Here is a 27536-nt window from a genome sequence, read left to right as displayed (position 1 = left end):
CTGTCACAGTAGTGTTTTTTTTTTATTCATAGGCTATGTTCTATTGTGGTCATTTTATAAATTGTTCTAATTTGATGATATTGCATTACACTGTCTTCCATCAGTCATATGTGGTGTTTTATTGTCGTGTGTCACTAGTGTTTGCCTTTAGTAATGGGTTGTATTTTATTGTGAGTATGGCACAATAGCGATTTGTCTTTATTCCAAGACACTGTTCTTTTGTGATTATTTCACAACGACCTGTCTTTTTTTTTTTTGTATGCTGTTTTATTGTGATAATATCCCAATAGACACTATCTGCATTTATAAGTCGTGTCTTCCTGTTATTATATTTCACAATAGAATGTGATATCACAATGATGTTAGTCTTTATACTAGGATGTTTTATTGTAATGATGTTCCAATAATAATTTTCTTTAATCCTTGTTTGTGTTCTATTGTGGTTTGGTCACAAAATAGTTATTGTCTTTATACATAGGCTGTGTTAAATTGTAATGATGTCAGTCTCTTTCTTTACAGCTGTATTTTTTTATGGTGTCGCAATAGCCTTTGAATTCATTTGCAAGCAGTGTATATGTAACATTAGTGTTTGTCTATATTCCTAGGCTGTACTTTTAATATGATGATGTCAAAGTAGTGCTTTACAATTACTTTACAATGGCCTTTGTCTTCATTTGTTTTCGATTTTGATGATATCACAGTACACTGTGCCTTCCTTTATATGCTGTGTTCGACTGTGAGAATGTCACAATAAGCTGTATCTTTAATTTATAAGCAGTGTTCTGATTTGATGACATCACAGTAGTGTTCATCTTTATTCCTATGCTGTCTTTAGTCATATGCAGTATTTTTTTGTGATGTCATATTAGTCTCTGGAGACAATCAGGTTGTAGAAAAATCAATAAAGCCTATATAGGACTATAGACCATGGGTAAGAGAAGGAAACTCTGAAGTTTATAATAAAAAGGAGGGGCAAACATGTCGCCACTTTTACAATGTTCAAACAACCCAATGTGAACTATTCTATAACATATATATTTGTTCATTTTTATATTTTCCACCCATTGAAAGTTGTACATGCAACAATTGGCAAACAATTGTGTGTTAATGCAGGCAAGCCCACCAACTCCCAATAATAGGCCAATTGGCTAAAAAAAAATCCAGCTAGTCAAACCTAGTTTCTGGTTAACGCAGTCAGCAGTTGGTCATTGTGAACGATTTTCTGCTAAATATCCAGAGAAGAAATGGGAGCGAAGCAGTTGAAGTGTATTATTTACCTAATGTCTATGGTAGCATTGAGATCGGACATGATTACTTGTCTTAAATGGTGAGCATATACACTGTATATAAGAAGGGAGAGATAATTCCCTGAGCTATATGCATCATGGCATTACAATAATGGTCTTTTATGAATATGACATGCTTTACAATGACATGGGATGAAGATAAGATAGACATATTTCTGATAGCAGGGTGGATTATATGTATGAAGCAGCTACTCTCTAGGAATGTTGAATGATCGTCACTAGAAATGACTGTGCCTCAAGCAACTTCTCAAATATTTTTAATTTTTTTGGGGAACCGTTATGACATGAACATGTATGACAGACCAACGCATCTTCCTGACTTACCAAACTACATTTTCTTTACTTGGCTTTAGATTTATCTTCAATCTAAATACCTAAAATTACATATTTACTGCCATTGGACTGACTTGGCTAACTGCTGGGTTCAATTACCTATTGTACTTATTCTTGGTGATTGCATGAACTCTTCTACTTGAAATGCACTTTGTGTCTAATAAGCATTAAAGGGAGTCATCAGAACAGCAGCACAGTAATATAGTGCAGCCTCACCTGAATCTAACACTGTTTTCATTTTTCAGCTGGGTGGCTCCGTTGCAGCGATAACTTTATTCCTTATATGCAAATTAGCTTTTTGGAGCAAAGAGGGCATCACCGTTGCTCCAAAACCGCTCTATCTTCTATCAGCAGTCCGACCCTCCCTTCCTTCTTTAATTGACAGGGCCAAGCAGTACAGAAGCCGTGATCACGCCTGGCCCCGTATTCTCCATGAGCGTGCCCGTAACTTGCCGGTTATTACTGTAGCATGGCGAGTTACGCTCCTTCCGGAACTCGGTAGCTACAGAAACAGCGTAGCTCGCCGTGCTGCGCAGTTTCCGTAACTCCCGTTCACTTCTATGGGAGTTACTGAAACAGCGTAGCTTAGTGAGCTCGGCTGTTTCTGTAACTCCCGACCACCTAACCAGGAAGTGTCCGGGAGGCAGCGAGAGCCGAGTAACTGGTTTTAGGGGGCTCCTGTTCTAGAGATGGATTTGGGTCCCATCTCTGGAACCCACACCGATCAGACTTTTATGGCATACCTTGTGGACACCATTCTATACCCTGAGACCAACATATGTCAAATATTTGCTGCAGAATGGATTGTGTAGACTGGTTATTTTGTCCATCTGTAATTCATTGGATGTTCTTCTTTGACTGGAAGTAAGTCAGCCAATATGTATGGAGCCATTGACACCGGATAACAGTACGGTATGATGTTGGGGTTGATGGCTCATTTACTAGCTAACCATGCGTTGCTTAACTTTACTCTATATGTGTATGCATGTGTCTTTGCTCAACAGTATATAGTAGATTTATATTGAACACTTATTTGACTATCTTTTTATTTAAATTTTAGAGTGAGGAAGATGGCAAACCTTTCTTCTCTATGGATGATGGACAAACCAAGTTTGTAGACCTTATCCAGCTGGTTGAGTTCCACCAGATCAACAGGGGTATCCTCCCATGCACCCTCAAGCACTACTGTACGTCTGTAGCACTGTAAATAGGGTCTTGATGATCACAAAGCAAGGACAGAACCGACTTCTTGAAGAAAACCAATTATAATTTAAGATGGATGTTTCCACAAAGTATTGATGCGCCACTGTGTAAAAGATGGCACAAGTTCAATGCTGGGATTTGTAAATTATTGCTAGATTGTTACTGTGTGGATCCAAATCCTCGCCTGAGTGGATGAAGTTCTATCGGGAAGCACATAGTCAATAAGCTAAACTTTTTTTTTTTTTTTTTTGGTGATGGTACAATCATCTTCACAAGACTGTCAGGGGCAGCAGAATGACATTTGGTGGCTAAATTCCAGTGGAAGACAAGCTTTCCATAATCTCCTCGTGCCCTCTGAGAGATGGCAGGAGAAGGGCACCCTAACTGTGTCTGGGAAGGAATGTTAAACGGTGCATCTGTTGCTGAGGGCATTGTACTGTAAATATCTACAAGGCCAGTTCATTGTCAAATATTTTATATAAGAAATCATAAACGATATATTTTTTTTCCTCTATTTTCTCTTATTTTGTACAGAATTCTCTAAACACAATCTACATATGAAGAGGAGCAGTTTATTTATATGTATCCAAACGTGTCACATTAATAAAAGAATGTCCACTACTCTTTGTATAGTTTACTGATACTGACAAATTCGTTTAGTCTGTTTGCGTTGGTGTGATTAGAACGTGACGCTATGACCGGTCCAAACGGCAATTGATGGACCCCATTGACTTACAATGGTGTCCATTGGGTTTCCGTAATTTTCACAGCAAGAATAGTGCATATTCAAACTCAAAATTGTACGCACTGCCCATTCACACCCATCAAAACTGCCTGGTATTACCCCATTATGCTAATATACATAAGCACCTACTCTTTGTCGTCCCATTTGGGGGACAGTCCTGCTAAAAATGGGACTGTTAGGAGTTACGCTGTTGGAAGTACTTGAGGACTGGAGTTGAGAACCTCAACTCAAAAGAAAAGCTATTCACACTGTCTGACCGCAAAAATAAATCGGTCTCCAGTGGTGTTCAAAAATACCAGAAAAACCTGACATACCCCATTATAAATCAAAGGGACTTGTTCTAAAGTGGATTCATCATGGCTCCGTTATGAACAGAGGCCATGCTCTAAAACATGTTATAGGTGAACTTTTTTTCATTTTATAAATTTCTGAGCTATTGCAAATTATGGTTTGAGAAGACCCAGTCAGAAAACATTCCCAAACTTACTGGTCATATGTAACGTTTTAGCCAAACATATCACAAATAGTGGAATTTTCTTCTTGTGTCGCTTATATGCATAATTTCCAACAGTAACCGCAAAAGTTTCAGGGCTCCAATATTTACTATAGAGCAGCTGATACCATTGTCTAGAGTACTGTACTCCCCGCAGGGGCAGACTGACTGTAATCTGGGCCCCCAGTAATTTAGAGATCATGGGCCCCCCTGCTAACAATAATATACTTGGTTTGGGTAAATAAATGCATTTGAGAAGCACCTATCATTTGCATGTCCAGCACTTAAACCTTAGGCCCTGTTCATACAGAGTATTTTGACGAGCTTTTTGGAGCCGAAACCGCTCTGCAAAATTCGTCAAAAACCGGCCGAAATTCCTCCCATTGATTTCAATGGTAGGCGGGGGCGGTTTTCTCCCGCGAGCGGTAAAACCGCCTCGCGGGAGAAAGAAGGGACATGCCCTATCTTCACGTGGTTAATGCCTCTGACCTCCCATTGACATCAATGGGAGGCAGAGAAAGCGTATTTCGCTGATTTTCTTGCCTGTAGCACTCAATGGACGCGAGCGGAAAACGCAGCGAACATCGCGGCAAACGACATGCAGGAAGGACAAAATCTGCCTCAAAATCCCAAACAGAATTTTGAGGCAGAATTTGCCTCCTGCAAAAAACTGTGTGAACGAGGCCTAAGGAGTGTTCTGACTAAGAGGCAACAGACCGTTGACATATTGTGAAACTTCCAAAAACTTAAAAAAACAAACTGCATTTAATGTTCCTCAAAAGTCGCATTCCATAAGAATGAAGTAACGGCGCGTTGTCAGGTGGCTGCAGCGTTGTCAAGTGATAGCTGCCGTTCTACAAACGAATAGAAATGAATACTGTCGTGATACACTCCGGTGAAAGTTATTCAACTTTTATCCATCCAGGAAAAAGTATGACTTAAATAGAATAAAAGTCTCAACATGTAACTGAAGTCTAATGTCCTGTTCATACAGAGTTTTTTTGCTGCGATTTTTGACGCTTGCGGTTATTCCATCTTTCTGTTGGAGAGAGCTAAAAAACAAGAAGCCTAAAAAAAAATCGCAGCCAAAAATTGCAGCAAAAAATGCGTCAAAAGCGTGTGGTGCAAAACCGCTTAAACCGGAGCTGATTTTTCCAGGCAGAATTTTCTGCCTGCAAAAAACTCAGTGTGAACTGACCCTAATAGAAATCATTATAGTGAGCAGCCAGCTCAATTATTTTTTTCCTGAAATAAACAAAAACCTAAAAAAATATACATCTGTAAGATAACACAAACCAAAATTTAAAACAAAAATTAACACGGTATAATTGTGTACCGTACCTAGGATTGCCACCTTTACCTCTGAAATATACCAGTCAGGTTCGGCAGCCTGGCAAGCGAGGAGTATCCAATCCAAATCGGAAGTAACCCGACCGCACAACACATTTATTATGCTAAAATACCGGCACTTGCTTTTGCTAGTTCAAATAAAATTGACCACTGCCCTGATGGTCAACCCTAACCGTACCGCTGATCAATGATATACACTGGTTTGTAGATGAGCCCTAGTGACAACTATTTTCCATGTACCACAGATATAAGCTGGCCCTGTGGTTGTAGTTATTTAATAGGTGAAAGGGAGACAAGCTGCTGCCAGACACTTCTGACAACTGCTTATCTCCTGACACAACAAAGCATTAGGCAAGTTGATATTCCCACATCATTTGCCATCGGGGGACAGTTGGGTGGCCCCAATCACAATAGACTAATGTGTATGGGAAGCTTTAGACCCGGAGGCTTCTACGGACCGTGAAAAACTCAACTCAAATTGGCCCCATCCAACTTCACAATGGTGTACAACATAGAGAACCAGCCCAAGGTTTCACCACCATTCTTTCCAACAAGTGATGAGAAGAGGGGGCAAGTGAGCACTGGGCCCACATCATAAATAGAGGACATAGTGGTGTGAACCGGCACCAGGAGGGGACCCCCTTTTGATTTTGGCTTTGTACAGCCGTGCCATGAACTCCATTCATGTTCCCCATTAAGTAGCAAAGACAGAAATACATAAATTTTAATGTAAAAAAAGTCACCACTTCTGTAGACCTTTAGAGCCAATTAAACGCCTCAGGGTGTCGTGATAATAATCTGATTAGTTCAACGGAAAAAAACGTATTCCATGTTGTTGGTACGAGTGACAGATCTTAAGCAGATGATCCTCTGTGCCTCTCCCTATTGTCATTGTCCTACTTGGCTCTGTGCTTCTCTGACCAGATCAAATTAAGACTATTATATGGTCCAATTGGGACCCGACCTCCTCCTTAAATATAAGCCTCTTTAGAGGGGTAGTAGCGGCACTGAAATCACTCCGCCAGCACCCCTCTGTATGTACCCCACCATTCTGTCCTGTAATAGGAGTCCTTCCCTGTGGATGTCTCTCCATCCATGAGATGGATCCTCGTACAGTTCTTATAACTGGATGTTCCTCTGGGATTGGGCTGGCGCTGGCAGTGAAATTGGCTCAAGATGAGCAGCAAAGATTTAAAGGTGAGTATGACTCCTGCTGGATTTTCAGATGTTAATTACTATTTTCATTGTGCATATTTCTGCAAAGGATTATCTGACTTTTGAAATATATGAATAAGCAAAATGGAGAAAGGGAAGATACAGGCAACATCAAAGCTGTGAACAAACCTTGTATAAAGGCATTATTACACCGGCCAATTTTCTCCGCTGCAGTGAGCAACGATCAACGAGGCAGCTCATTGATCGGCACTCGTTTGCTCCGGTCACACAGAGCTATGGATGGGGGCGAGTGGTCGTTACTCCGATCACTCATCCCCATACATTATTATCATGTCGGCAGCGCGTCTCCCTGTTTACACAGGGGGATGTGCTGCCGACAAAGATGATATTCAACTTTTTTAAAACTATACGATCAGCAGATGAACGAGCGTTTGCTGGTTCATCTGCTGATCGCTGCCCTGTTTACATAAGGCAATTATCGGCAACAAGCTTTCTCTGAACTATCGTTTTTCCCGATAATCGCTCAGTGTAAATCCCTCTTTACTGTCCTAATATAACATTAATTATGTGCATTGCAGGTCTATAAATTAAGTGTTAACGGCATGACCATGCATTGTATTGCAAACATTCTCCTAACTGGCCACTGTGCCTCCTAAAGATTCTAGTTTGAATAGAATTCCAGCACTGCAGTGAAGAATGACACACAACAGGGGAAAGGGGTCAAGGCACAGTATAACAAGGCATATTTGCAATGCGACCCCTTTGGGTACTGTAATTAGTGGTTGTCACCCGTGTAGGATGGTGCAATAATAACTTGTGTATTACCGAAGGGATGGCAGCTGCCATTGTTTTAGGAGCCATTTTTTCAACACTATCTTGTCCACATAAAGATAGAAGTATTCCGGTTTATCTAGGTTCCCATCATATGTGGTCAAAAGGCCTATAGCATGAGCATGGAGTCAAGTATAATAACCATTAATGATGATAATTAGAATTAATAATGATAATACAATTGCCATGTTGCAGTACCTTTGATGTTGGTATATACTCTCTTGCTGATTGACATTGGTCATTTTCTCTAATATAATGAATGACTTGTAATAGACAATGAGGCTCCTTTGCATGTTATCTGTCGCTTTCATATCATAAATCACTCCGTGTTATAAAACATGACTGATCCCATTTGCTGGATTACTTTATCAGAAACAGATATTTTTTTGTAAACTCAAGAGAGTCATCATGCTTACAGCTCTGGAGCAATATTTATATGATAAGAAGCTCTAGGTGGGACGCTGCTGATCCCTAGTGGTGATTTTAGGAAGAGTTTTAAAATCTACTAAAAGCAAATTCTATTCGAGTGGTAGTGGCGAAGCCATAAAATCCAGCAGAATTCTGAATTTAGATGTGAATGGAGACAATACAAGAATCCGATATCTCAAATACAAATATTACTAAAGCACTGTTCACACTGGTGTCATAGCAGAGTGCTATTTGCAGGATAAGGCCTAATGCACGTGACCGTGGTGATTTTGTGGTCCGCAAAACCACGAATCCGTTGTCTGTAGTTGTGGTCCATTTGTCTGCAAAAAACCTTCGGTAGTGCATGAATATTCAAAAAATAGGGAAGGCTGGAATTGGGGTCACCAGTTTACCCCAACCCCCTTAGGAGGTCACATGATCCACAAATATAGACTGCACAATGACGTGTCCTGAATTTATGCGGCCTAGACTTGCGGCCTCTACACAGATCTGTGAACATCAGGGTGGTGTGCATGGGGCCACATAAATGAATGGGCCTGTTTGCTATATGCAAAATTGAGGATAGCACACGGACAACAAACCACGGTCCTGTGCATTAGGCCTGATTCACACGAGCGTTGAATACGTCCGTGTGATGGCCGTTGAAAAATAGAACATGTGCTATTTTGTGCCGTTTTCACGGATCCCTCCGTAGACTCAAGTCTATGTAGATCCGTGAAAACGGAACCCGCACGAGGGCACCTCGCAGATCAAATCTTTTGGCGATGAGCGGTTATCGCAGGGGGAAGATACGGCCGGCCAGACGGTCCCCTAGTAGCAGTCGCAGATGTATAGTCGTCCTAAAGGGCGTATGTAAAGAGGTTCGCTAAGTGACACTACCCTAAAGGGGCACATGCCCTTGGTGGCCCATCTTAATTTTTACCAGTTCCTTCTCATCTGTATACATATCTGGTATCATGTATGCAGAATTCCTGTATGACTTTTGTATGACTACAATGATAGTTAAAAATACTGTATACATATTTATTATACTGGCGGTACGCCAATGTGAAAACCACCTGGTGGCGAGTTTATGAACGAAGATCTCTTAAGGTCAGTGGGCTTAGAGGTGGCTCTTGAGGGTCAACAACTTACTCCGTAACATAGCAGGTTCTCCATTGTGTATGTTAGGTGGTGTGCCACTAAATCTGCTTGGCAGCTGAATGCGGCTTTTACACTACAGGATGGGCAACCACCGGAAAGCAATACATTCCTAGTTCATGTGTAATCTGGCCATATTGGTAAATCGTGTGGTAGTACTTCACCAAGGTCTTTCCAAAAGCTGTCTGTACTGTCAATCTGACGTCTGAGAGGGGGAAACAGATGATGTCTGCTAACTTAGAGGTTTTCCATTTCCCTCTACTTCTACATTTATCTACTCAGCAGGAACTGATGTAGTATAATGAAGCGCAGAGAGACCCGGGAAATATGAGCTTTTTAACCCCTTAACCACGTGGCCTAGTAACGACATGGTGAATTTTTCAGTTTTTCATCTTCGCATTCAGAAAACCATTTTTATTTTTTTTTTAAATTTCGGCAATGTGGAAGGCGTTGTATTTTTATATGGCACTATTTTGGGTTACGTATAACGTATTGTATAACTTTTTCCATAATTTTTTTTAGAGGGATGCAAAGAGAGCATTTCCATTTGTTTTTTTGGGTTTTGTTTTTATGGCATTTACGGTGCAGTATAAATAAATGACTTGATAACTGTATTCACTGGGTCGATATGATTATGGCAATACCAAATTAATGTGTTTTTTTTTCTGTTTTTCTACCTACAATAAAACACTTTTGTTTAAAAAATAATTAGTTTTTGTCTGTTTTGTCGCTGCATTCCAAGAGCCATAACATTCTTATACTTCCGTCAATGTAGCTTTATGAGGGCTTGTTTATTGTGGGACAAGTTGAATTTTTCATTGGTGCCATTTTAAGGCTATTTCATGAATTTTTTTATTTTTATTTTTTTTACATTTTGTTTTATTATGAGGCAGCATGAACGTAAAACAACAGTTCTGGGATTGTTTTTTTTGGTTTTTTATTTTATTTGACATTCATCATATGGGATAAATAAAATGATAATTTTATAGTAGGGGTCCTTACAGATGCCGCGACACCAATTACACAAAACAAGACCAAACGCTTTACTACTCGTTTTCTATCCGTTACAGTATTTGTGACAGTGACAAAGTATAGGGGAAATATCTCATCACATGGTAAATATTTTCATTTCCCTTTTCTTAATCATATTGTTTGACATGTGCATTGTTCTTTATAAAGAAACTATTGTGCATCCTACTTTATCTGAATGTTAAAAAAAATAAATTATTATGGAAAGAGCATTGTGGAAGCCTGTCTTCCATACAGGGATATATCCACCTTTGCAACCAGTTTTTATTGCTCCAGTCTATTTAAAATAAAAAATGAAGTAATATTTCAAATAGTCTTAATTTCAAAATCTTCTACCGCTTTGTGTCTAAAGCTCCTATGCAGACCTATGTGTCTTCATGGTAACCGACTACAAACAAACCCTGTGTAGTCTGATCCTGCAGTAGTGTTCTTATTAACCTTGTCAATGTAATATGGTGTGGTTCTTCATTGCAATAGTAACATAGCTCTTTTACCAATCATTTTTCCATAGTCATTGCCACAATGTGTAACCTAGCCAAGAGGAATGTATCAATTTCTCTGGCTTCTCTAACCCCTGGCGACAAACCTTTATTGCTGGGGGAAGTTGTGTCTGGCCACTTCTTATCCCTTAGCCAATATAGAATTACAAGCCAGCCATTTATATAAATGGCCGACCATTTAATGCATGTGCAGGTCGGGTTTGCCAAAGTGGGAACAGCTTTTACAGAGCAGCTCTCCATTCTGGCTCAGAGTGGGGTCCCACCCCTGACGTCCAAAGCAACCAATCCACTTTAATTTTCTACACTGCAACCGAAAAATTAAACCTGATTGGTTATAATATGCAGCAAAGCCGATTTTATTTTTATTTTTTTAATTTTACATTTTTTTTTTCCTTTGACATGTCTGATACATAATATAAAGAGACACATAATAATGCTGTCACCTTTTTAAGCCATTGTTATAATATATTTTTCAGCAGTTTGTCATTTTTGCTGCAGTTAATAATGCAGGAGTGGGCTTTATTGGACCCATAAATGCCAGTCCATAGAAGACATGCAAGGAGTTTTTGAGACAAACTTCTATGGTGTTGTAAGGATGATTAAGGAAGTGCTGCCCGATATGAAGAGACTGAGTGGACACATTTTGGTGATGGGCAATGTGATGGGTCTACAAGGTACACACATAAATAATAGTAGTAGGGCACAGTAGATATGTCATATACAGATGTAGAAGAGCTGAATCTCTCTTTTAGCCAGTTGGGGCTGACTACATAATGGGGGAATATAATTGGGGCATGTATCAATACTTGACAAGCCTCAATTTGTATGATCTGCTGAAACTCAGGAATATATTGGCCCACCAGTGGTTCATGTGGGTCCAGGTACTAATGCAGTGATCGGGCCAATCTTCAGCTGGACCCATGAGGACCATTAAAAAACTCCTTTAGTTTAACATATGCCTTTATGAAGAACCCCTCAAAATAAGCTTACAGGTTGTCATCTTGACAATCATGCGTAATCTGTGAGTTTGGCAGCAAGAGTTAAATTCTCCTGTAGCGCCACCTCAGGAGAAATTAGGCATTACAGAGTTCCCATTGAAATTATTGGGCTGTTCGTATAATTCATGGTCAAGCCGGGTCCTCCAGATCTTCCCTCATCTCCTGGGTGCTCATTTCCTCAAAAGGGCCCAGCAGGTTAATACATGTGCCCCATAGTATGCTCCATATGCAAAGGGTTGGATAACCCTGAGTAAACTGTTAACTGCACAGCACATGGATTATAATGAATACATTTTAATTTGCCCATTATTTTTTTTTTGTCCACAGGAATTGTATTCAATGACATCTATGCCACCTCAAAGTTTGCTGTAGAAGGATTCTGCGAGAGCCTGGTTTTCCAAGCCCTAAAATGTAACATTCAGTAAGTGGCACATGAATTTTCCTATGATCGAAGCCATAAAAAGCTCTTTATTAAAAATCTGTTGAGTCACTTACACAAAGCAGGATGGGGAATGAGGGTTTAAATTATTCATATTGGAAGAGTATTTGGCTGTAATTGTGTGACAGTCGTTTTGAGATCATAAACCTACATATTATATTTCCGGATAAAGGGGTATTTTTCCATGCAAGGATCTTCCATTATCTTGCTGTATGATACAAATCTGTGTTCTCTCCAGGACTTCTGGTAATCTTCAGCCATATTTTAGGCAAAGCTTGAGTCATTATTGTAGAAGGATTTAGGAGAAAATGTAGTCCATGTACCCAGCACAATCCTAAAAACGGATATAGTAAGGTTATGTTTGCAACTATTACAAGACAAGTGGAATATGTTTCAGTAAATCTTTTAAAGGGCCAAGAAGCCTAAAATACTAGTTGGCTTAAAGGGGTATTGCCATTTTAAAATGCTATGGCGTATCACTAGGTTATGCCATAACATTATTGGTGGGTGTCTGACCTCAGGTAATCCAGCCAAGCGTGGAAACGCAGTATACGTTATTTCTGTCTAAACAGTATGGCCATCTTTTGGGTTTTTTTTCTTTCTTTTTTTTTATAACATATTTTTATTGGATTTTTCGAAAATACAGTCAAGATCATATGATCATACAATAGTACAATAAAATAATACAAAAACCGGATTATCAATCTCAGGCGATAATAAATACAACCTAACAAAGTAAGCTCAATCATGAATGTTAGGTCAGGGAGACAACTATCCAGTCGTCATCCCTGCTGGCATGTAAACACTGTTATTGCTATTGCTGGGTATCCCTGTAGACAGAATTATAGAAAATCATTTAACTAACAAACGAAAACTGGAGCGTCGTAGAACAGTACACCTACCCAAGCAGCTAGTTAATGACATGGAAAAAAGAAAATATAGACATTATGCACTTGAAACCTTCAGTGCCCCTGAGGTCCTCAATCAAATACCAAGGCGATCCTGTGAATGGGCGTATGATGTCCCTTAGTTCCGAACTAGTGAAGTGATTTGTGAGAAACAGCTTCCATTTCTCAAAGAATTTCTTTCCCCGTGTGTCTTTATGTTGCAAGATGCTAGTTCGATCTAGATTGAACAATTTCTGCAACCCCTGGACAACCATACTCTGGGTTGGTACATCTGCTATCAGCCAGTTCTGGAGTATGCATCTCCTTGCCACCATAAGTGTGGCATGAGCCATGGGGGAAAGATGTGTCACTTCCGCCTCCTCCAGTTCTCAACATGTTGTACATGAAATAAGACCTCCATTGGCCCCACGATCCCTTTGAACTTGCCCACTTGCTGCAATAAGGATGCTTGATTTTTTTCTTAATCCTTTTACTTATTTGTCATCCACTCCCCCACCCATTCCTTCATAAAAAAAAAAAAATGCTTACCTGCTTAAACATTTCCAACTTTTTTAACTTTTACTAAAAGAGCTAAATGAAACATGTTAGCAGGCCTACCTATATGTGCTGTAAAGTTGTATAATCCTGGTTTTACTGAAACACCGTGCTGGATTTATTTATTTTTTCCACTTTTTATTAGAAGGGTTTAGATCACAGGGTGTCCCACTGCTAAGACCCCGACCCATCAGCTATAATCTGTAGAGGAAGTTGGCAGCAAGTGTTCCATTTTCCTTCAGCACCACTAGTGGGGAAATGAAGCATTACACTGTGTAATGTACAATGGTACCAGATAGCCCATTGATTTCATAGAGGCTAGGTCTTCCAGAGCATAGGACACTCTTTGTAGCTACTCTCTACTTTTGGCGTAAAGGTGAAAATCCTAAACGAGGACACATCTTATTAACTCAACTAAAAATAATCTAATAAATTATATCAAAATTTGGTTTTCGAAATCAGACAGCCCTTTTAATGGATCAAATGTATGTTATTTAAGATCAGGTGTTATAATTTAATTTCTTATTGGCAGCTTTACATTATAACAATTACAAAAATGCATGCTCTTACCTAATTACTAAAGTAATTAACCTTTATAAATGGTTGACCAGAATTGCTGCACAATGCTCTTTTCATTGGAGGGTTATAACCGAGAAATATCTCATTTGTGGCCCTGCAATAAAATCTAGATCGTCCAACAATCTATATTGTAGATTTTAGTAACATAAAGGATCTATTTGTATAGTTTCTGATTCCAGAGGTTCTTGTTATATAGTCGTAGAAATACAGAATTTTTTTTTTCCCAACACTCGTATGAGATGGTCAAGAACCCATTCTCTTGATTTCAGCCTTACATTAATAGAACCTGGGCCTGTGGTGACAAAGTTTGAGTTGAAAGTTTATGAAGATACTATACGTGTCGATTACTCGAAGGCGGACCGTGAAACCTCAGATCTGTTCACCAACTACTATTTAAAAAACGCCAAAGCCATCTTTTCTAGTCTTGGACAAACCCCTGACGAAATTGCTGAGATAAGGCCTAACAGCAACAATGAGCAATTTTAATGTTTGTGGACATTTAGAAACCATGGGGTAGGCGGAATAGGGGGCCATCTGGGATGTCAAAGAAGGAGGAGCACATTTTATGTACTAAGGTCCTATTCACATCAGCATTGCCCTTCCGGAAGGGAAACGCTGATGTGAACAGGCCTTAAAAAAGAAAAAAAAATCAATCTGTCTTTGGTAGTTTGTTGTACAGCAAATTGGACACACTGTTTGAGCTGATAATACTGTAGGTGTGGGTATGGCACTTCTAGTTTGTGCATTATGAGCACCACTCATACAGGAATAGACTTTCACTATGTGAATAGTGCTCTAATGTAGGGGAAAGCGCCTGTTCGGAGAGTTCGCATCGTGCAGCAGTGTATATATGTATATGGTTTGCAGCAGCCCTGCATACATTGAAGGCTGGCTGGACCTACACTGAGAACTATACATGTGTGGTGGGCATGGAGATGGTGGGATATGTGGAGTATACATTCTATATAAGAAGGCTAGGAATTGGTAGGGAAGTTGAGTGGGACAGGGGTCAATTAAGGCCTCATGTACAGGACCGCATTGGTTCTGCAGATAAATTGCGCCCACAAAAGCACAATCGTGTGCATGAGGCCTATGAGTGACTATTCGACGCTATCCTGCTAAAGTGACCCATACTGACCTTTCGATTGGCTCAATTTTTACATGGACAGCTGATAACTGCTGTTTTGTTTCAGCATACTCTACATGTGCTTACCATGGAAACACCTCCTTTTCTACATCAGACTAACCAGGTTTATACTCCGCTGACTGCCCTGAAATATGCTGATCCCACTGGAGAACTGGTGAACGATGTATTTTACAAGATTGTTTTCCAACATGACACGTTGATGCAGGCCAGCCTCAGGGCTATCAAGTTATTCTGCTGGAAAGCACAGAAAGTACAACAGGGAGCAAGGATTTTGGGATTTCTCTAAAATATACATTATTATTAAGAGAAAATTGAAACCTATAAATGATTGCAAAGCAGATAATACAGGAAGCCGTTTCTGTCAAGCACTGGATTGTCATGTCTCACAAAAATGTGAAAAAAAAAAAGGAGCAACACTCAATTCCCCATCACTGAACGCAAGCTATTTGGTAGTGAAGACGTTTTTTTTTCTCTCTACGGTGTGCTAGGAAATTGAGTAGACCACCTGTGAGACAAGCTGTGAAATGGCTGAGAGCCTTGTCCATTGGAGAATGGAGAGGAGAACTTACTGACGCATGGTCTGTGACAGCAACTGAGCCGTGAGTTTCACTTCCCACTTCCAAACACTAAAATATCTCCCCATGTGTCCCAAGAGAGATCATTCTACCCGCTCATCCACGCTGGAGAGAAGTGGTGCCACTACATTTGCCTACAAACAATCATTCCAATACTCCTCAACTGGTACTTTCAACATCATCACGGATTACAATGACTGGGTTGAAGTTAGTCAGTGCATTGATGGTCTCTATGTAGGTCCGTACTTCGTAACTAATATTTTGAAATATAGTAAAGTTTACTATATTTATCTCTAGGTAGGACCGAAACATCTCAGTGTTACCTCTGCAGCAAGATTAGCAGCTTATACCAATACTAAAAGCCTTCTGAAGGCGGCAGAGCTGGGACTATGTATCTGCATTATGGCACAAAAAGTGTGAACCAGAGGCGTAGCTAGCAGGGCGCAGGGATGGCGGTGGCCTCGGGCCTATTGAGATGTGGGGCCCAACGGTGGGCTGGGCCACAGACTCATGTCCTAGTTTTAACTGTATCTGCGTCCTCCGGTCACAGATACAGTTGAATCCAATGTTGGAGCAAGGAGCCGTCCACTTCCTGCTCCAGGATTCATTACGTAAAGCTCTCCGAGAGCATCTCGGTGCAGACAGGCACAATGCAGTGATGTCATCACACCGATCTGTGCCAAGCCACTCATAGGACAGACTTGAGGAGCAGAGGGATCTCCTGCACTTGTCGTGGGTACGGGAATAGGTCTGTATTTATTTTATAATTTTTTTTTATTAGCCCCTATGGGGGCATTATACTGTGTGTGGGGCAGCTGTGTGCGCATTATACTGTCTGGGGGCCAATATGGAAGCATTATACTGTGTGGGGGGAACAATGGCATTGTACTGTGAATGGAAGTTACGGAAACCGCGTACAGCACAGCAAACTACGGTGTATGTGCAGGCCTGACCCCGCCGGATGCGCCTTTGCAGTTGTAAACATGTTGGGGTCGGGCCCACTCCGATTTTTAAAGAGGTTGGCCTCCTGGAAATACACTGCATCCTGTGATTGGCTGCAGCAGTCACATGAGAAGAAACCTTTCCCAGTAGGCAGGGCTACGCTCAGAACAAAGAATTGTGTCGCTAGGGCCAGGCTGTAAGACTGAAACTTTTTATTGTTTTTAAACTAAAGGTATTTTTTTCATGATTTGTGATTTTTCTGAGGAATACCTGCTTTTCCGCTGCAAGATTGCAACATTTGTTGCTGGTTTTACCCATTAACGTCAATGGGGTAAATACGCAACAGAAGAGCAACGATTCCGCAGCATAATATTGACATCCTGCGAATTAACAAAAACACACACTGCAGATAAATTAATGCGGTTTGATTTTTCCCGCAGCGTGTGGATGAGATTAGTTCAAATCTTATCCACTCTGCTGCTACCATATTATGCTGCGGATTTTCCGCAATTAAATCTGTTGTGTTTACACTGTGTGTCCCCACCTACCCTTAAAGTAGGGCTGAGATGTGTACTGGTCCATCATGTAATCCCACTGTCCCTGCATTAGTGTATAATAAGTTCCTCTACAGAAGGAATATGCACAATCAGAGGATGGTGTTGATAGAGCCAAAACTCAAGTTTTAAATTTTTAACAAGCGATTATTTAGAATATTGCGGATATATTTTCGATTTACGGATTCATTAATTATATATGAAATTAGCATCTTTGTGTTATTTAGCGAGGAAGAGTCAAACAAACCATTGGCTTTCATAACAAATTTTTTCATGGTATTGTCCAGGACAAAGTGAAATCGGTCAACATTTAAAATAACATTCTGGTTTAGAAAATAGGTAATATCAAAATACACAGAAAATATTTAGCGCCCAACACTAAAAACAGGATTACAAAAAAAAGAAGTATTATAAAACAGAGTTAGCGGTGTCCCTAGCTCAACGTTTGATGGCTTTGTACAGGTATATTCTACAGGAAAGGAACTTCACAAGTTTTCTAGATGAAGGCTGAGGGAAACGTATTTACGGCAGCAATGGATTTAAATAGTAATGTCAAAATATCTGCACGGCCAGTCCAAATAAAGCTTTTCAGGATGAACACAAAACGGCAGCCTTAATCATCACATACTCTTCATTGTATTTGTCTGATGTTGTATATGTAAGATATAAAAATTGTCCATGTTAAGATGGATTATGGATTCTGCATCACAGAATAAGCTGGTAAGGTGCGCTAATTCATACAAAGCCGGTGTTCACCACGTGCAATATGCGATGAGAACTCATAGCGGTCCTGGCTTCGATGCCCACACATATTGCATTCAAAGGGGTCTCGAAATCCATGGCATCCCATGTGGATGGTAAACATGACATAATCCAGAAAAAAAACATAACAGTGGTCACAGCGGTACACCCCTACTGGGAACCCGTCTTTGCTTAACAACTGCAGAAGGTCACGCTGAGATAGCCCTGGATGTTTCAGGAGCTCATAGACCCTAGTGTGCTCCTTGGGGGGCTGAAGTGCACTGTGTGTCCGCACTGGAGTAGTATTTCGATTGGGTGGATAAGATGCTCTTTCTTCATGGCTGCTGTCTGTGTCAGTTGAGTCTTGAGCATTGGCACCTGGGGACCGGCCATGTTCTGGAACTTGCTTCTTTTCTTTAAGGGGCTGGGGGGGCAAGTGGCCATTGGATATATCAACATGTGTGAGCGGCATTGGGTAAAGGCTACTAATAACAGGCACCATTTCTGCAGAGGGAGTAGGTGGAGTATGAATTATAGGACGTAAAACCCCTGGACCAAGGTAGGCCATTGGACTTCCTATATTCTGCTCCAACATCCTTTGAGAAATTACATCATGATCTTTATCGTACAAGAAATTGTGGTAGGGAACTTCAAAACATTGTCGCTTGTCTCCTAAGAGTAAACAGAGAAACAGAAATTTTTAGTATATTTTTCTAATCCTGTACAACCCCTTTAAGCCTTACAGTGAGCTGACAATTAGCATGCATGCTAATATAATTCATGTACCGCAGTGGCACATAGATCAAAAACCATCCATTGTAAGTTCTCATTTGCACAGTAGATATGTTAAGAGGCATTCAGCTAAATCTACTCCTGCTTTTTATGATGGTTAGTCCTCACCAGTGTGACACTTGCTTAGACATCATGGTTTGATAGATAGACAAGTGTAAGAACTTTTTCCATCTAGAATATATGATCCAGAGAACCAGCTCTCACGGCCTGTAGTGGTCATTCTCCAACCATATGTTCCACCATTAATGATAATGACTTGTTTTTGTATATGTTAATTTGGGCAGAGCTATTAATAGGAAGGTATCAAGTGAAGGTCCATCTACTTGAGGTAATTCCATTATGAACTGGGCCTAGCACCTGCGATTACCAGTATTTATCCTCATGGTTTGGAATGTGCTGACGCTTCCTTCTATTTATCTTTCAGGATAAAGGGCAAAGATAAATTTAAAAACAAACCCACTTTGGGAAATCCTTTTTTGCTTGCAGGGTCTTATGACATTAAGCTGATCACAAGGTATCCTGGAGCCCCTGACAAACAGTGGTAATCAGTGGCAAGTCTGGCAGTAATTGGTCAATTTCCCTACAGCACCACCACAGGGGAAATTAAGCATTACACAGTTCCCATTGAAATCAATAGGCTGACTCTATAATGCACAAACATGTTAGGTCCTCCAGAGAAACAGTCGCTCTTTGTAGCTTCTTTCTGCTTTGAATAATAGATGAGGATCCTGAACAGGATGTCTATTAACGAATAGTTCCCTAAAACAGTATTTTATTAAACAGTTTTCTAAACCAAACAACCCCTTTAATTCTTACCATACACTATTTATCCACCAAATCAAGTATTTGATGGCTGATTATGAGTTACATTGTATGTCTGGTGTTCGGGATTTAGATAAAAAGCTTGAAAGCACACGAAGATCAAGTTAAGAAGCTCAATCACTATGTAAAAATGTGATGTAAGTAAAAATAAACGACAAGGATTTGTTTTAGGAAGCTTATATAAACCGCAAGTTTGAATACCCCAGGTATGACCTGTTTACCTCCGATTTTAATGTAAGATGAGTAGTGACTAGTAGGACACAATAATAGATGACATCAGACTTATGTAACATTATACCTGTGGCTCACGGCAGACAAAATCCCCCTTCTCAAGTTTATATGCCGCGTTTACCGCACCCTGTAACAGGTTTTCACGCTACACGACTAGAGACTCTCACTCATTGATACGTGTACATCTCCGAGAGACAGGCTCCTATGAATCACTGTGTAAACAAGGACCTGTTTCTCAGGAGAGACTGCTCAAGGTAAGAAAGAGATGAGTACAAAAATAGCTGTCAGACCGACCTGAATACACATTCTACAAGTGTCAAGTCAACAATCACCTGCACAAAAGGCACGGCTCGAGGAATGACAATATGTCATCAGTGAGACAACTATAACAGTCCTAACACAGGAGTCCCTCAGCTATTCATTACATCTGAGGTATCATCTGGTTTCGGGGAAACAAATAATGCAGTGTATGAGCTTGTTCTTGGGTAGGATGTCCTATAATAAGAGCCGTATTTGCTCATTTTGCTAAGTATTCGGTTCCATGGATTTTTCTAATCTCACACCAGTACAATTCTCATGGGAAAATGTCTTCAATCTTACTGCAGTATAAGCTCCTTTATGAAGGTTGACACCACATCTTTCTAGTATCATTTTTGAAGTTCATATTTTTCCATTGCACTTTAGATTCGAGTATGCACTCTCAGAACCTAGTAGAATAAATCTGATGGAATATAAAGTAACGTCCTCTTACCGCATGTGTGTTATTGAACATTCTTGTTTGCAAATGGAGCATTACGGTTACTGGGTACTTAAATTTAAAAGTAAAAACTTCAGTGCTCTTAAATACTCAAGTGCATTACCTTCAAAGCTCAGTCGTATGTGTTGCAAACCTTTCCTTCTTCCTTATTCACTAACAGCGAGTTGTTATAATGGTGAGCAATGTAACAGATGGTGGACCTGCAACCCGGTCATAAACACCGATTCTACAAGCCTGCAAACGGACAGGACAGTTGCCACTGCCCACTGTCCTATTAGTTCATGCCTACATAATGTTTCAATCAGTGCCCAGACTGCTCTAGTCAAAAGGACTATTAACCTGCAGGTTCCCTCTACAGACAGCTTGTAGTTCCCGGTTTGGTTAAGATATTCAAGTTATTTTAGCTGACATCAGATTTAACTTTTATTGGTTGATCAAAAATAACAAATTAATAAAAGTTCCAAGACGTGGGACATTGCTGGAGACAATTGCATCTGCGGTTTTGATGCTACAACTATCAACACCTAGTTGGTACCTTGGCGATGTACTTACCAATACTCCACATGCCCTTATCTTGATACACTGGTGTAGCGCTGTATTGCCCACTTTGGAGGTGTGAGAGTGGGGGTCACTCACACATACCCAGCTGCATTATTGGAACTTTTTATGAATGTGTTATTTTTAGCTCAACCAATAAAAGTTAAATCTTACTATTTTTCCATTGTAGAGAAACCACACATTTTCCTTCTCTATTCACCTTCCATTTATACATGATTTAAATTTAGGTGGTGTACACCAGTGTTTTTTTCCCATTAACTCCTATTTTTTTGTGTGATTGGTGGCTATTCTCTTTACCATTTTAAAAATAGTAACGCAAAACCCGCAAGTGAATGCAACTATGGGTGAATTATGGCAGAACTGGAGTTCCCTAATATATGCTTCTGAGAATCCCTGATCGCCCAACCACATTGTCCAGTAGCTCTTTATAGTCAGTGATGTTTCATCCGCCGTGGGAAGCATCACGATACATCATTATGGGCAAAATGTCACTGTGGTCCGTTCATAACACTAAACCATGGGCTAGCGGGAGACAGATGAAGAATTTATACAGGAGGTACAATAGAACATTTCTTCTTCATTTCCTACAAGGTTGTCTTAAGACACCCCATGACCCAGAAATCCTCTTTCACCTATTTGTTATGTTACGCTATGGTTATTAAAGCACATTAGTAAGAGTTTTGAACAGTTCCTCTGAATTGGACATAATATCAATACTTGATATTGTCTTCCAAATTTACACTATAGTCAAATAGGAAACCGTGCTCATTGGTTTGAATGAAAAACAGCCATAAAATACACACAACTGCAGCAATAAATGTAGTGCACTGTCGGTAGATAAAAAAAATTCATACCACAAAAAAAAAAAAAAAATGTATCCGCCAGGGTTGGCAGTAATTTTAAGTTTGTTTTTTATTACGTTATAAACCGACTGACAAGAAGAGAATATCTGCAGCTATGTGCGTTCGGACAATGCAGAATACAGCTCGTGTGTTTCTGGTTATTATTTTCTGCACACAGTTTATGACTGCAATAGCAACAGCCACACTGATATTATTCACCTCTCGAAGGTAAATGAAAACAGAGAAAACAGCAGAATTATACTTGGTCCAGAAGCAATGAGGACGGCCGTGTACGATGCACTTTAAGGACTGACTTCAGTGACATGAGATTTATGGCGCAATAACCTTTAACCACTCGGCTCTGCGAAGTGGTGATACAATGGCTGATTATCACCTTTTCCACCTCCTTCCTTCACGTGGCCTTTTACACCTCCACATGCATTGGTGTTAATCTCCCTAACACTTACACTTTCAGCTATTACAGCACATCTCCTGCACTGAAGGCGTTAATGTTAAAGTAGCCCTTTCCCTTTAACACATTTACATATTAAATTCCCAAAATATCACTGTTGTAGCTACAGAGAATACAATAAAATGCTGCACTAAAACCCCAGTAAGGAACTAGGCACAAAAATGGATATGTTGTAGACCCCACATTAAATCAGCAACATGAAGCCATAATTCCCTGTCCTTCCTCTAATGGCCTGTGGTTCCCATTCAGTAACTGGAGTGTTTCTATATAAAAGTATATACCAGGAAACCTAAAAATACAATTTGCTAAATGTGCCACCGCTACTGTATGTAAAGTCTCCATACTTTGACAGGAATTTACATATGATGAGCTGCTATCTCTGTCCATATACTTTATATAGGCAAATGGACATCGACATCTATTAGGCTATGTTCACACGGGGTATTTTGCCTAGTTTTTTGACGCGGAAACCGCGTCGCAAAACTCGGCAAAAACGGCCCGAGCGCCTCCCATTGATTTCAATCGGAGGCGTCGGCGTCTTTTTCCCGCGAGCAGTAAAACTGCCTCGCGGGAAAAAGCGACATGCCCTATCTTCGGGCGCTTCCGCCTCTGACCTCCCATTGACTTCAATGGGAGGCAGGAGAAAGCGTTTTTCTCGCTGCTCAATGGCCGCGGGCGAAAATCGGCGTGCAGGGAGAGGAATATCTGGCTCAAAGTTCCAAACGGAATTTTGAGGCAGATATTCCTCCCCCAAAATACTCCGTGTGAACATAGCCTACAAGGGGTTTTGACACAAGCGCTCAAATTTTTAAAAAGGTCTGGCCGCACTACAAATGTTCCAAATAGTCCCCCCCCCCCCCCCCCCCACATAACTTTCTCCAGTTTAATTTTTCTGTCGATCCTCGTGCCCAGGATTGCTTCCAGTATTTGTTTATGTACACGATTCCTGGTCCGCGGCTGCTTTGATGTAATTGGATGCGGGCGGCGCATGCGCAGTAGACACATTTGTGTTTGTGTGGAAATAGAAAGTGCAGGCATGGAGCATGCGTGGAACAGAGATCTCAGCTAACTGGACCAATCCCTGTTACAGACGTCACCAATGACGTGCTGTACCGTCCAGAGGCCAGAAGGAAGCAGTTGTGGACAATGGACGGGAAATCACCGGAAGTGTAAATTTCACAGGGGGTTGGCGTCACGTGACCAGCGACGCGAATGGGAAAACACTAATTTACCTACGTTTCAGAAAATGCAAAGTGTGTTTGATTGGTAACTTCAGGTAAATAGCCATTAGATAGTTAGTCCTGGAAAACCCCTTTAAGGCAGAGAAACACTGCTCTCTCTGGAGGAATCAATGTCTATGGTATAGAGCCATTTACAGTCCAATTCAACGAAAAGGGGACACGCCGTCAGCTGCCCCTCAACTCTCCGCAAAAGACGCGGAACTTGAAGCTTCTGGGTCCCAATGCAACTTGGACACCCTCAGACACCAATCAGAACATCAACTCTGCTAAGTGCAGGAACGGATACATAAATAATTTGTGGCCATTATTAGTGTTAGTTATACGAGCGATCAACTGAATGCAGCAGATCCGGATGCTAAACCTCTGGAGATCCGCTGTTATCCCCATGAGTCTGGCTGTAGGTAGTCACACATTTCCCTCACAGTGGCCAAATGTAGTATTACATGGCACTTATTCCAATACCTGTCCGAAATACCCACTCTTAGGGAATTTTGCCCAGCACACACCGTGCCACCTGGAGTTCAATGCCGACAAACACAATGCAGCGCCGCGCTCTTTCCCAATGTTCAGCACCGCCAAGCACACAATGGCGCAGACACTGGTAGACGGAAGCGAGCCAGGAAATCATGACTCATGGGAGCTAAATGTTGCGGACATCTGCTCTATCAATTGGCTGGAACAAAAGAGCGTCTCTCTTTCTCTGGAGGTCCCGGCCTGTCCATTGATTTCAATGGTCACCAGGTAATGCTTAATTTCTCCTGTGGTGGCGCTGCAGAAAAATTAAACACTTGCTATCAGGTTCCATGGTAGGTAACAACTAATTTCTGGACGTCCCAGCAGCAGGGACACCTTGTGATCAGGTTATTTTTGGGATCCTTTCTAACAAAAAGGGAATGTTTAAAGCAGACAACCCCTTTAACATTATTACTAATCAGAATTGTGGCTTGTATTTGGCAGTCTGATATGTTGGGAGTAATAATTCAGAGCGAGCCACAATAAATACACTGCTTGTGGATTTTTGATAGCCCATCATACTACATTTGTTACATCTCAGTCTTGCGTGGTTGGTAAGTCAGTCCAGAATGTAAGACATAACATAAGAGAAACATCGGTCTTATTCCCAAGATTGATGTATCACACGCTGCATATACTGCCGCCACATCTTCATGATACTCACAATACAAACATTACACTTGCACATTTCCCCGAATATATTTTCCTGCTGTGTAAATGTGAAACAGAAACAATTCATTTCTCAAACTCACACCTAGGAACTTGTCAGTTCGAGAGGATTATAGCAGTCCCCTTACAAACAGAATGAAACCAATTATTTTTATAACTTTTTACCCATGAATACTTTAATGGGGGTTTGCAAATGATTTTTCTTCTTTTGATTTTTTTTACACAAGGTAGGAGAAAAAAACATGCAGATAGTTCTATATATAATTTCCATATACATTTTTATATGGTCATATATTAAAGCATACATATTTATATTCTTGAGCATTATGGTAAGGCGGTCGTCACAAAAGTGATATAACATTAAACATGAAAAACCATTAGAGCAGAAAACTTACGCTGGTAAATATGGATGAACGAGAAAGTGGTTCTGGTGTGTTATGTAGCACCCCACTGCCGAATGAATGATGATTTTTAGCTCATTTATATTCAAGCAGCTTGATATTTTTTCATCATATCTCAAATCTATAGCAGCGTGTGAAACATAAACCTGCAAGCAATTCTGCAAAGTCATTGGATTATAGACAATTTACAGCAATTGCATAATGTAGTGTTCGGCCTTCATGCACGCGTCCAATGCTGCATCAAACTGATGGTAAAACCTGATCACTGCCGCCGGAATAAATAAAATGCCTTACGCGTTTCTCCCCCCAGAGTTTTCCCACATGCGGTTGTTACTTTTTTTTTATTTGATTCACATAAAAACTAACTTTTTACTTGTTCCGGTGCCAGTCATTTGTCTTTTTTAATCAACTTACTGCAATTCCAACCAAACCATCCCAACTTTGGCCACACTGTATGCAAATTAAATTATAGACTAATTATAGGCTAAAATTGAGGATTCGGTTATTTCATTGTCGCGGACATTGAATTGAAGGGCTGGTGGCATCAAAGAGAGGAAGATGAGGCTCGGCCCTGAATCATCAATTTCTGGGGGTTTATCTTTTGTTAATTTTTTTATTCCAAGTAGGGACTGGCAGGGAACTCCTATTCTCCTTGCCAAGTTTTTTTCTTTAACATTCATTATCATTACACGCTAAAAATGAAAACATCTTCTGCCTCCCAAATAAAGCCAACCTATTATACTGTGTGTATATATACACACAAATCTAGCACTGCTGTCATTGTCATTTAGCATGATGGGCCATTATATCAGAACATCCCATCAATGGTTTTCCATAGTTCTACAGGAGAGTTATATTACATGGGCCAATAAATCGGCTGAGTGAGCGTTCTTATGAACACGTTCCCGATTATTGGTCCGTAGAAACAGGGCAGCGATCAGCCAACAAATGAGCAAACGCTCATTCATCGGCTGATCACATATTTTATGCAGCCTGTAAAATCATCATTGTCAGCAGCACACCTCCTCGGGAAAGCTCGGGATCTGCGGTCGACAAATATGCAAACTGATGGGTGTATGAGGCGACAATTGTTGTCCTACTGAAACCAGATAAAGACCCTAGGGAGTGTGGGTCTTATAATCTACATTAAGCAGGGATATGGGTCTATAAGGTTTTAGCTAAAATACTTGCACAAAGGTGTAACAATGTTATTACCTCCCTGATTCATGAGGATCAAACTGGATTTATACCGGGAAAATGCACTTCTGAAAATATCCGTAGAGTCCAGGCGATTTCTTAGGTGGGTGTTCGGGGGGGGGGGGGTTGGCTTTGCTCGATGCAGCCAAGGCATTCAATTCTGTGGAATGGTTGTACTTGCATAAAGTTCTTTCTGAATTTGGTTTTGGCCCTGGATTTGCCAAATGGGTTGGTATTTTGTACCACAACCCAAGAGCGAATATTTTGGCAAATGGGATGGGCTCCTCCTTTTTTGAATTGGGCAGGGGAACCAGACAGGGGTGTCCATTATCCCTGCTTTTGTTCGCATTAGCCATTGGTGTTAAAAATTTGCCAGGATACTGGGTACCGAGGAATAAAAATGGGACGGAGAGACAGTAGGATAGGTCTTTATGCCGATGACATGATACTTTTTATGTCAGAAGGGGAGAACACACTCCCTAGAGCGATCGAGATTGTCACACGATTTGGTAACTTCAGGTCTTTTGATAAACTGGTCCAAATCTGCTCAGATGCCCTTGTGGAAGGTGGCATGGCCGGATGTGTATTTTAATTTGTCTGTGGAGATGTTCGAATACTTGGGAATTTACATTAACCGAGAACAGAGTGTCTCACATTCCAAGAATATATATCCCCTGGAGGGGCTGTTTAGGGATAACTTTCAGGCATGGCACTCTTTGCCTGTCAGTAGCTGGTAGAGTAAACTTTCTTAATAAATGAAACTCCCTGATTGTCCTCTTTTGTCTGGGGTAGTGGTAGGAGGAAGTTGGCTTTAAATATTTTACAACGTCCTACGATAGGCACTTCCAGATTTTTATTTGTACTTTCAGTTGAAATACTTGGCTTCTCGGATATCTTTAGCTCTTTCTCTGACATTTTCTGAATATACTCTGGGACAGCCATTGGACTTGAGGGATCTTTGGTCTGTTCTAGAACAACCTACACTATTTAGGGGGAAATTGTTATTACTTCATAAGTTGGCATGTCAATTATGGAAAGCAGCTAAAGATTTAGGTGGGATGGAGGGAGCTCCTAAAGGAAAGCAATCT

At 40.6% G+C, this 27536-nt stretch overlaps 2 protein-coding genes and 1 pseudogene across 3 annotated transcripts in view; 2 read left to right on the top strand and 1 right to left on the bottom strand.

Annotated features, from left to right (window-relative positions):
- Positions 1–3434, top strand: part of GRB7 (growth factor receptor bound protein 7) — a 75267-nt gene extending 71833 nt beyond the window's left edge. For both annotated transcript variants that reach the window (XM_075846141.1, XM_075846142.1), the window contains one exon: positions 2701–3434. In XM_075846141.1, the coding sequence (XP_075702256.1) occupies positions 2701–2847 (147 nt within the window). In that variant the 3' untranslated portion in view covers positions 2848–3434. The remainder of the gene's footprint in view (positions 1–2700) is intronic.
- A 3097-nt stretch (positions 3435–6531) lies between these two features.
- LOC142666288 (retinol dehydrogenase 8-like) lies at positions 6532–15427 on the top strand (annotated as a pseudogene).
- Positions 15428–17488: 2061 nt separating this feature from the next.
- The window catches only part of IKZF3 (IKAROS family zinc finger 3), a 57251-nt gene continuing 47203 nt past the window's right edge, over positions 17489–27536 (bottom strand). The window contains exon 8 of the mRNA XM_075846686.1: positions 17489–18625. Coding sequence (XP_075702801.1) covers positions 17943–18625 — 683 coding nt within the window. The 3' untranslated portion in view covers positions 17489–17942. The remainder of the gene's footprint in view (positions 18626–27536) is intronic.

This window comes from Rhinoderma darwinii, chromosome 13 (genome assembly GCF_050947455.1).
Source record: "Rhinoderma darwinii isolate aRhiDar2 chromosome 13, aRhiDar2.hap1, whole genome shotgun sequence".
NCBI classification, from domain to species: domain Eukaryota; kingdom Metazoa; phylum Chordata; class Amphibia; order Anura; family Rhinodermatidae; genus Rhinoderma; species Rhinoderma darwinii.
This window is presented reverse-complemented; position numbering and strand designations above follow the sequence as displayed.